Source organism: Penaeus japonicus, unplaced genomic scaffold (assembly GCF_977035675.1).
Source record: "Penaeus japonicus unplaced genomic scaffold, GWHDUDI00000001_assembly GWHDUDI00000011, whole genome shotgun sequence".
Lineage (NCBI taxonomy): Eukaryota > Metazoa > Arthropoda > Malacostraca > Decapoda > Penaeidae > Penaeus > Penaeus japonicus.
In genome coordinates, this window is record NW_028234413.1 from 40,204,511 (window position 1) to 40,216,530 (window position 12,020).

At 38.4% G+C, this 12,020-nt stretch overlaps 1 protein-coding gene across 1 annotated transcript; it reads left to right on the forward strand.

The window, feature by feature from the left end:
- The first annotated feature begins 1,024 nt into the window (after positions 1 to 1,024).
- Positions 1,025 to 6,254, forward strand: LOC147471036 (uncharacterized). Its single transcript, XM_086541398.1, has 4 exons — positions 1,025 to 1,247; positions 1,694 to 1,826; positions 4,252 to 4,426; positions 6,057 to 6,254. Exons 1-4 carry the CDS (start codon positions 1,025 to 1,027, stop codon positions 6,252 to 6,254), a joined length of 729 nt encoding a protein of 242 aa, XP_086397524.1.
- The last annotated feature ends 5,766 nt before the right edge of the window (positions 6,255 to 12,020 follow it).

The window sequence follows — 12,020 nt, forward strand, 5'->3', positions numbered from 1 at the left end:
CCATAATTTTTTATTTATTTATGATCTCCATAGAGCAATCTGTATTGTGTTTCTCTTCGGTAGTGTTTTCGTAGCAATATCAATGCTTTCACTCCATCTCCCCTCGCTTCACGCTTTATCATGCCAAGTGACGTTCTGTCAAGGCAACCTGATAAGTAGGTATAGATTGTTTCCTTGGCCTCTTCCAAATCATAATCACTTGGGCGTTTGCAAGCATACTTATCAAAAGCAAGATGAAGTTTCAGAACTCGGAGAGCACTTGTGAATTTTTCTTCCCACAAATCATAATTATCTGCATTAGCATCAAATTCCTTAAATCTGGGCCCATAACCTGTTGATGTAGTGGAAGATGTCATCTTCTATGCGTGAATTAAGGAAGTTTGGCTTGTTAATGTACAGATAATTGATGTGGGGATCAGAGAAACACAGCTACTGCGTATAAGCGTGTATTCCGGGAGAAGTCCGTGGAGAGAAGAAGGTTGTTTACATTACACTTTGTAGATATTGCCCGTAGGGTGGCGCATATAAAAGAAAACGTTCATTTCGTGGGGTAACTAAATTAAACATGAGGTATTCTTCTGAGGTATATACAGTAAATATAAGATTATAAGCATCCTTATTCTATTATAATCTTTAATTATTCGAACACATACATACATGTATATCATATGTATTTGTATATAGAAATAGAAACACACACACACACACATATATATGACATGACATATACAAATAAGACAGGGCAACAGTTCAATCTTAAAGTAAATCGTGAGAATGCCAGAGATTTTGCGGCTGTTTTGAAATTCAGTATATAATAATTTTCAGAAATAATAATGTCAATGATAATAATGTAATTGATAAAGTAGGAATAATGATTTTATTAACACTGGCAATATCAATTTACAATTTCCCTTTTGACATTATCAATATCACTAACATTATCATTAAGAATAAAGAAGGAAAAGAACACAAAGGGAACAACACAAGCCCCAGTAACAGTGACTTCATCTTGCCACAGAGAACCATGTTGAGAGGAGTACTATTGTGTCTGGCACTTGCTATGTGGAGTGCAACATTGCAGAAGTATGCCGGAGCCGCGGATTTGCTGCAAATCATGTACCACGTTAGTGAGGAACCTTCGGGTGTCTTTTGGAATCCTTCGGATAGAGAGGAAATGCACGCATTTTCCGCTCTTCATTGTGCCACATTGACTATGCTGAAAGATGGTGCTGGTTACTCTTACCAAGGTAGGTAGGAAGGCGGTGATACATTGTGTGTGTGTGAGCAGAAAAAGTGTATGTGGCCTCTGCAAGTAGGTACATTGTACATTTGTGGGTATAAATCATATTCAACCTGTTACCTAAAGAGCTCCTAATAAAAAAAGGGTCCCTCTTCCATCCCCTCCCAACTCACCTCGGCTAAAAGTTGACACCCCTCCTATACAGTGGTTCTCATCCCTCCTACCCCATGCACAGAAGGGGATGAGCAAGGCAGCAGGTACGTCAAGGAGAGTTGAATGTGATTTTTTGTCACCAACTGTACATTGTATGGGTCTTTTTTTAATATATGTGGTTTGGCTACGATATATATGTATGTGTGTATATGATTGTTTGCGTGAGCTTCTGCGTGTGTCTTCGTGCATAAGGTCACAAAAATTCTCTCACCCACTTTTCTATTTAATTTCTTTCCGAAGATGGCTGGTGCACTGTGGAAGGTGGCAATGCTTCCTTTGGCATATCGTTCGTTGGCGCGCAGTTCTTTTACAACTGGAACATAAACCGAGCTTTTAAACGCCCAGTCCTAGGCGTCAGCTATACATATAGTGGGTAAGTGTAGCTATTTTTATATTAATTACAGAGAGTGGCAGGAAATCTTGATGCTAATAGCTTTCGACCATTCTGTTTCTGTTTCTCAGGGACAGGGTTTGATGTTCAAGCTAAAGACAGAGTTCCTCAGCATCGGGGGATAGAAACAATACTTTGTATTTCACAAGTATTTTTATGATAAATACGATATCCAATATTCTCTTTTTATTAGATGGGATAATCTATGAATTTCAGACATTTCTGCAGGTTGTCATTCGAATATGCATGATTCTAGATATAATGTTGCATAATTTAAACGGGTATTTAAAGTTTTCAGTTTACCGGAAACCCACTCATGTTGCTAATTATCTTCATTTTTTCTCATATCATCCTTTATCCATTAAGAAATCAGTAGCCTCGTCTATGTTTCTTAGAGCATATAGGATCAGTGATAATGAGTTTATTGATAGAGAACTTAGCATCATTATGGAGTCTTTTAAGAATCTTGGCTACCCTAAGTTTTTCTTAGAACAAGCGCATTCACATGCGAGATCCAAATTTTATTCGCAAACTAAAGTCACGCATAAGGATAGGTCCGATAACTTACTTGTTGTTCCGTTTAATCAGTCACTCGATGACAAGCGTCAGTTACTTAAAAAAGTGGACATCGATATAGTGTTCACTTATCCTAACACGTTGCGTAAATCTTTGATTAAACACAATGTGTCCAACGCTACTCTTGGCACTTCTTCTTGCATTTACGCTATTCCTTGCAAGGAATGTCCGAAGTTCTACATAGGTGAAACGGGTAGAGAGTTGGAAAAGAGTATAAGTGAACATAAACGCGATGTCAGGTACGCAAGAGAATCAAATGCTTGTTTCGTTCACATGCGTGATGCCGGTCATCAATTAAATTGGAATAATGTTCAGTTAATTCACAAATCGTCTAATGCATATGAAAGAAAGATGCTGGAATCTATTTTAATTAAAGAGATTCCCAATATTAATTTGAGTGCTGGTCAATGGGGGTTGGATGATCTTACCTCCTTTTTAGTAGGAAAAGCTTTCCCTAGATTAATTGACCTTAAACATCCTTCTGTGACCTGAGTCAGCCCTTGTCCCTACGGTCATCCTTTCTATATATATTCTTGTCTAAATTTACTTCCTCTATTCATTTTTTGGATTGCTTTCGCCTGAAGAGGAACTTTCATGAAAAAGTTCGAAACGTCGCAAGTTTTTCTTTTCCTTTCTTTTAGTGGCAGTGTTATTAATACAATATAGTATCAACATAATTCGTAATTATCACTTCTGCCTCTATTACTTTTTCTGTGTCCGTATTATCCGTCTTTCTTCCTTTGTAACATGCATGGAAAATGCCTCCTTCCTGACAGAACAGGCCAAGCTCCAAGCATTGTGACTTGTGTCCTTTTAGGCATCCTTGACACATCCTTAGACACACTTCAGACAAGTGTGCCTTAGCCTGGCCTTGCAAGTGGCCTGGTGATAACTTTAGTTTTTAGCACTTGAAGTACCAAAGAGACACAGCCCCATAGGGCCTGAGGCGGTAGAAGTCCTGATTTCCCAGGTCAAGGAAGCATGTTGGGGTCCCCTTAGAGTATCCAAGATTTACCTGGTTTGGATCTCCCTTTTAGCCAAGTGAGAATTTCAACAGTACCCTAGTCTGTGATGTGATTATGCATGACTGGAAGACCAAAAACAGCCATCTTGAGACTCTTTTGTTCTAGGGTTCAAGCTGATTGTTAACTTTCATTCAGCTAGAGTTATTGTTGTTGGGGACTTAGGTTTATTGGGGAGCCTTGAAATGTGGTAAGTGGCTGGGCTCCCAAGATCAACTTTGACCATCAAATGGAGAAGTATATTCAAGGGACTTCCATGAGAACAGTAAGCAGTGACAGCTTGTCCTGATGGCCTGATGCTAACCAAATCAGGATCAGGGTACTGGTCTTTCTTGAACAAAGGACTAAAAAGACAAGGCGTACTCCCACAAGACATGGCTCAACCTCCAGGACTCCTGCTTCCACAATAAAGATTGATGTTGTGCAAGTCAAATGTTTAATTAAGTAGGTGCAACCCCCTGTAAGAAGGCTCAGGTAGGGTGTGATCCCACCTACTGAATCAGCACCTAGGGATCATTTGGTTTTATATTCCAAATAAACCATTAATCGGAGAAGCCACCTCAAAGAGATGCAGAGGTGTGCTAAATGCTCCACTACATCTACTATCTCTATGTAGGTTGCTATATAGCCTTGTTTGCCCCCCCCCCCCCCATTCTCTGTCCTTGCCCCACTGCATGTCTTTGTATCTCTATCAGTCTCTCCATTTATTTCTTAATCTATATCTGTTCCCTCTCCTCCTCCATCCAAAAGAAAGTAAATAAAATATGAAATAAAGACTAATCCCAGCCTACACTCCCACTCTTATCCAGATCCCCTGCAAGCCATGCCGTAGATGAGGTAGCGTGCTTCAGTTGGTCCACAACGTACACTGACTGCTGCTATGTCACCTACTCAAGAAACAATACATGGCTTGTGATTGACCTCGAGGCAACACTCAAGGTCTTCGTAGTCATCGTTCAGGCCAAGTTTCTCGGCGTATCTGAGGTAATTGGAAGGAACTAATTATGTATTGAGCCAATGGTGATAAAGAAATAATATAGATAGATGATGACTGTAATTGGTGAGGTAGTGGGATCATTTAGTGACTGGAATGGAGGCAAAGTAATGGGGTTGGTGAGGTAATGATTGAAATGATAATTTTGAAGATAATTAGGTAATAGGGATTTTTGAAAACAAAGACAAGTATTTGGAAGCTCATTTCGACTCTAGCAGTTTATGATATGGTTATGCATTCAGCACATGGTAATAAAAATCTTGCCATTATTATATCACAAGGAATATGTAGTGATTGAGTAAGAAGAGAGCACATTGAGTAGTTTACTTGTTCAGGAAATATATATGTAACTTTGTACTAATTTCGATTAAACTGAGGGAAATTTTAGTCCACTTCAAATCACTTGGCCCTCTACATTCCCCCTTTACATGTGAGTCACCTTGTTGTGGTGTGGCTACCTGATGTACTTGAGCTGGACTAGAGGGGTTCTCGTACTGAAGGAGTCAGCAGCAAAAGATGAAACAAAATGGCGCACCGGCCTATTGGAGGCGATGATGCCCCCCCCCCAGGTTAATTCCATCTTGGGCCAGGGAGAAGTCTCCTATATGTTTGAAATGCATGGCAGACCGTGGAGTCCTGGGGTTTGAAATGAAGAAAGGAGGAAGTGAGAATTTCTATTGAAAATACAATATAAAGAGTCTGAAGTAATCATACCCTGTTACAATGGAATCAACAATTTTGCTAGACTAAGTACAGGGAGAGACTAAGCAAAGGCATTAGCCTCTGCCAAAGCCTTGACAGGTGTAGAGGTCAAGGCAGAGACAGGACCATTATATAATAGCAGTGTTGTGTTAACTGTGATTTAAAATTTCATCACACTTTAAATCTTCGATTTTCAATTTTTGTGTTCGGATCATAAAGGGTTAATCTTTGAAAATATAAGCCCCATCATTTTACTTATGCTTTCAAAAACTGCCACATATAGACATCTCAATTATCTTAATTGGTTTAGCCACCATGGGGTAATTATGATCTCTACCCTGCGTTCTTGAATGCTCCCCTCCCGGCGTGACCTTTTGACCTCTAGTGCTGCACTCATTGACCCCAACTAAAATATTTTAGAACCTATAGACTCTCAACTTCCTACCCTTCAAAATTATATCAATAATGTATGTTTTCTCCTTAGAGATGATGGTGAAATGATCAATTATATTTCCCCTATTCCAAAATTTGAAGTCAATTTTCGTCACATTATACCGACATAAATTCCTCAAAATATAACTTTCGCAAGAGCATATCCCGACCAGACCCCCAGAAATCAAAGCAGGAAGGTCACTTTGAACAAAAGTACATTCTGACTTGACCACCTACTCCAGTTTTATGCATAATATTACACCTTGGCATCCCTACTATATGGTTAACATTGCTTATTGCCTTTGTATTTGATAAAATCAGAAGATTTAACAAAAGGTGGGACTCAAATTATTTATGAGAGGCAGTTGTTCTTAACAGTAACTGAATACATCTTTATCAGATGCACAATTAATTCTATCACTAATCATACTAAAGGCGGTATGCCAAGCTCCGTAGGTATCCATTATTTCAATCGTGTTATTGCAGGTACGTGTAGGGTCTGAACTGAAAACTGATGACTTCAGTACATATGAACTGCTCGGCCAAACTAAAGGTACGACTTCCAGAGCAGCTTACCTCAAGTTCTCCAAACGCGAGGGTATCACTGGCCGCTATGTCAGTTTCCAACAGCTTGAGAAGTCAAATATATATCTATGCGATGTGATTGTTATGGCTGATGACTGAGGACACAAGTTGGATAGTTCCTTTTCGCGAAAGTTGGCGTCTGTTTCAACAACAAAAAAGACCAAAAAAGCTATTCTTTCGAGGGAAACACAAACCTATTGGCTTGAAACCTCTTCACAACAACACCGCCTGTCTGAAAGATTTTTGAAAACAAAGACAAGTATTTGGAAGCTCATTTCGACTGTAGCAGTTTATTCACATGCAAAAGTACTACCACAAGTACCAATTGCACACGTCTGGTTTACTGTGTTACATCAAAATATCACTGGTATATTTTGGGATACTAGCAAATACTTTTCAAACCAGGTCTTAACTAATTCAGATTATTCTATATTGTTTGAAAGACGATTCATGATAATTAACCCATTGCAGTGATTAGATTTGCTGGCCTGGGCCCTGGGACAGACACAAGTCCCACCTGCATGTACTCTCTTCCATGTGCCATTTTTTTTATGCTCTTCAAAATTTTGTGATATCTGATAGGCATTATCAATATTGTTGCAAACAAAAATTGTAGTTTAGGATCCACATCAGCTCATTAATGTCTTTATACTCAATATGCTATAAGCAACTGTATTTTTCTCGTATTCAAATACAAAAGCAAATACAAAAAAGATAACCATCCCCAATGTAGATAATATGAAGAGATGGGAAAAAGGAAGGAGACCTGTGCACATGACCAAGTGCCACAGCATAAGCAGCTATATTGGCAAAGTGGCATATTGTAGATTCTGCACATGGACTGAGTAACCATCCTTCTGTCATTCTGCCTGCACATCCTGCACCGCCGGTACTTTAGATTGGTAAGTCAGCATCTTATATGCCAACGGTCTCTGAAGTTGGTGCTCGGTAGAGACCGTAGATGGGCGCCCTTCGAATCCTGCTGGTGCTTGGAGAGTTGTGCCAGCTATGCTAAGGATTTTAGACTAAACCTGTTTTGGTGACCGTAACGGCAATAGTATTAGTAATTATTACAACTGTCACCATCAGTCGCCAAATGGAGCTATTACTTATAGTGCACTCAAGAAACAGCTATCCACTCTCTACCATAACACTTGCCCGCATTGGTTTAACTGATTGAAAACACTATACCAACTAGGTGAAGTAGGATGCTTAGTTGTGAAGGAATATATTATGCATGACACAAAATCAACCTTTAAAACTTGTGGAGAATCATTCATATGGACTACTTTCGTTCTTCTATAAAGATGTCAGTATTTTTAAAGTGTATCGCCAATGCACCTTTAACTTATTTGTTTCGCTTGTGTACAATCTGGGCCTATATTTTGATCAAAGGTAAAGCTAATGCTTAAGATATGTAGTTTATTTGTATCAAAGATATATTTCTTTTATTTATCATCCTTGTGTCCAAACAAAAGTCGAGACAACAAATCCTTTCTTTTTCTTCATTATGGCTAGATTTCACAGTATTTTGCCTTTATAGACGTAGAAGTGGTCAGATTTAATGGGTATTCAATATTCACAACACCATTCCTTGTGATTCCTCTACAACTCATGCGTGTTTTGTGTATATGATTAAAAAAAAAAACAAGAGTGTGGCTTTTATTTGTCCTGGTCTATCGACGAAGACTGTAAGGCCATTAACACCGTAACTTCAATTTTTACAAGAAAACTCATTTCTCTTCCTTATACTTCAGTTTCAGTAGGTGTACATAAGCATGGTTTCTGCGTATCTAATATCCATGATTATACAAATTATGCGAAATTTTCAGACACATTGGGCAGGAGGGTAAAAATTTCTATCTACATCTATCAATATATATATATATATATATATATATATATATATATATATATATACATAAAGATAAATAAATATATGTATATAATCTTAATATGAATATATGTATATATATATATATACATAAAGATTAATAAATATATATATATCTATATATATATATATATATATATATATATATATATATATATATATATATATATATATATATATATATATATATATGTATAATCTTCATATGAATACATACATATATATATCTATATATATATATATATATATATATATATATATATACATATATATATGTATATATTTAGATATATATATCTTCATATGTATACATATATATATATATATATATATATATATATATATATATATATATATATATATATATATATATATATATAATCTTCATATGAATACATACATATATATATATACATACATACATATATATATATATATATATATATATATATATATATATATATATATATAATCTTCATATGAATACATACATATATATATATATATATATATATATATATATATATTATATATATATATATATATATATATATATGTTAAGGCTGGTAGGTGGGGATACCAGGCCCGACCCCCTTTAAATATGATTTCCCAGTCAAGAAAACGGCCCTCATTCCCCGGAAGCGAAGGAGCCCCTGGTCACGGCGGCGATCAGGATCGTTCTGGAGCAGAGGGTGCTAAAAATATCCAGTTAGACCCAGGCCGCCTAAAGATGATGAATTTGTGCACATACAATGTAAGGACTCTGAGAACAGAATCTGATCTTTTGACACTGCTTGAGGAACTTTCATTTATTAACCCTCTCGTGACGGGTGGTACACTATTGTACCGCGCATATTAGACCCGTTCGCTGGGGACACAATACGGCGCCGTTTATTTAACTGATTTAGGCTTATGCGTTCGAGAGCCCCGGCATTGTGACATGGAAGGCTGGAATGCCCCCGTCGTGAATGGGTTAAATGGGATGTTGTGGGACTTTCTGAAGTTAGACGACTAGACGAATAACAGAAATTACTAAATGATGGTCACTTACTATATAGGAGAGGTAAACCCCTGGATAGCAAACAAGAATTAGGAGTAGGTTTCTTAGTTCACAAGCGCCTCGAAAAGAATATTAAGGAATTCTACAGTGTGAGCGGAAGAGTAGTTTCTGTAATACTGAAACTAAACAACAGATATAAACTAAAAATTATCCAAGTATACGCTCTTACCGGCAGTCATAGTGATGAGATAGAGAGCTTCTATGAAGATGTGTAAGCAGCTACCGATAGAGCAAAAAGCCGTTTTACCATGATTATGGTAAGGAAGATGGAGAAACCTAGGTTGGGAAACACGGAATAGGCACCAGAAATGAGAGAGGGCAAAGGCTAATAGAATTCACTGAAGCTCGATCCCTTAAAATTATGAATACATTCTTTGAAAAGAGACCCAGGAGGAAATGGACAGGGAAATTACAATCCGGCATTAAAAATGAAATTAACTTCATAATCACTAATAGGCGCGACATTGTACAAGACGTAACCATTATCAATAAAGTAAATGTCGGTAACGATCATAGACTGGTCAGAAGTTAAGTAAAATTACAGCTAAGAAGGGAATGAAATAAGCTCATACAGAAGCCTCTCGTTAATCTAACTAACATTAAGAATAGGACGACGGAATTCAGTATTAACATCCGAAATAAATACTCAGCTCTCAAAGAAGATATTGACATAGACCAAATGAATGACCAATTCAGTAAGATATTAAAGGAAGCTGCACTTGAAATAGGGGGTAAAGACGAAAAAGAAAAGTTCAGTAAGTTTTCGGTAGAGACAAAAAAGCTAATGAAACAGCACAGGGACATAAAAATAACATCAATCAGAGACAAGATAGAATCAGCAGAGCTGACTAAGACGATAAACAAGAAGAAAGAGGATGTACGCAAATTTAACATAAAAAGAATGAATAAAGCTCTGCTTGCCGGCACCAGCCTTAAGGCAACAAAGAGGAGGCTCAGAATAGGGAAAAACCGAATGTATGCGGTAAAGAAGCCTAATGGAGAGGCAACATACAATAAAAATGAAATTATCAAAATAATAGAAGACTTCTATCGCGACTTATACCACTCAAACGATCAACCATGTATGGAGACAAACACAACTATTGGAAACGTTCCAAACATTACAGTAAAGGAAGTAAATAGGGCACTAAAAGGCATGAAAAGAGGAAAAGTGCCAGGAGAAGACGGCATTAGTGTAGATCTTATTCAAGATGGAGGAGAGATTGCATTTAACAGATGTCTAAGCGTTGGTAAAACTCCGAAGGCCTGGAAAAACGCAATAATAATTATAATACACAAACAGGGGGACACAAAAGACTTAAAGAATTACCGACCTATAAGCTTCCTTTCAGTAATTTATAAACTGTTCACAAAAATCTTCACGGCCCGTATCACCGATACATTAGATTCAAAACAACTCAGGGATCAGGCAGGGTTCTGCAGTGGATTCTCAACAACAGGCCATATCCACACACTAACCCAAATAAAAGATAAAACAAATGAATATAGGAAGCCCCTATGTATGGCATTCGTAGATTATGAAAAATCACTCGATTCAGTACAGATATCTGCCGTACTAGATGCAATTCGTAAACAAGGAGTAGAGGAAATATATTGCAGATTATTAGAGGATATAAAGATGATACAGCGACAATCAAAATCCACGCAGAAACCAATAAAATACCAATACAAAAGGGTGTTAGGCAGGGCGCCACCATCTCATCAAAGCTGTTTACAGCTTGCTTGGAGGAAGTATTCAAGAAGTTAGATTGGAAGGAGAAAGGGATTAAAATAGGGAATGAGCACTTAAGCAATTTAAGATTTGCAGATGACATTGTTCTTTTCAGCGAGTCAGCAGATGAACTACAACAATTACTAAGCGATTTAAATAGGGAAAGTCTGAAGATTGGCCTTAAAATGAACATGAAAAGACTAGGACAACTCATCAAGACGAGTACCTCCTGCGATGCCGATGTCGGTTCGTAACAGAAAGTCTATAATGTTTTTCTAGTTTATTATTAAGCACTGGATATATGTCGTATGGCGGGTTGTCGTGGTTGTTTCGCGTGGCGGTGTTACGGTGTGAGGTCAGGAGTCTACTGGTTATTTTTGGTGACCTCCCCATCTTTTAACCTCGAGCATCGTGTTTACCCACTCGACCTGCCGTTTGACCTGCGCTCTTATTGGCTGGCGGTGCTCTCCAATTGACCAATGTGGTGATGTGTCGGGATGTGATCGCCGTCTGCTACACAGCTCCCTACCGAGTGAGGGCAGCGGGGCTGGCCGAGCGGAGTACGATAGTCCCTGTGGCTTTCAGACATATCTGAAAGGAAATAACCGGTGGCCAGTATGGGGAGTTCCTTGTATGTGTGTATATATATACGTATATTTACATAGCACAATTTCATGAAAAGCATGATATACGGAAACAAGGGGTGGCACTCACATGGAGTTAGTGTTGTAGATCCTGCTGCTTTTTTTCTAGAGTGTGGCGTGCTCGATGTAAGCGGGTCGATAGAAACGGTGGATGGTCCGCGTGGCATGTCGGTGGTGAGTGTCTTGTCAGTGCATGCAATGACTTTGAAAGGACCAGGTGCATTCCAGGTCTTGCTTGAAAGAAGTCCTGATGTTAAGGAGTGCGAGTGGAAGCTGGTCTACCCAGCCTATCCCTGATGGTCTGATGAGAAGGGCTTTCAGCTGGCGGTGGAGGCGCTCTACCATCCCATTTGCTTGCGCTTGCGGTTACGCGGTAGTGCGGATGCGACGAGAGCCGAGAGTGCGGGTGAGGTGATTGAAGAGGCCGGACTTGAACTGGGGGCCTCTGTCTGTTGTGATGGTGTTGGGGGCTCCAAAATGCGATACCCACGTGGATATGAATGCCTTTGCCACAGAATCTGCTGTTATATCCCTC

Bases quoted from the DNA above. Each gene is read 5' to 3' on its own strand.
- LOC147471036 (XM_086541398.1), top strand. From the start codon at position 1,025: ATGTTGAGAGGAGTACTATTGTGTCTGGCACTTGCTATGTGGAGTGCA. The intron at 1,248-1,693 runs GTAGGTAGGAAG...TTCTTTCCGAAG, and splicing joins TGCTGGTTACTCTTACCAAG to ATGGCTGGTGCACTGTGGAA. The intron at 1,827-4,251 runs GTAAGTGTAGCT...ACTCTTATCCAG, and splicing joins GTCAGCTATACATATAGTGG to ATCCCCTGCAAGCCATGCCG.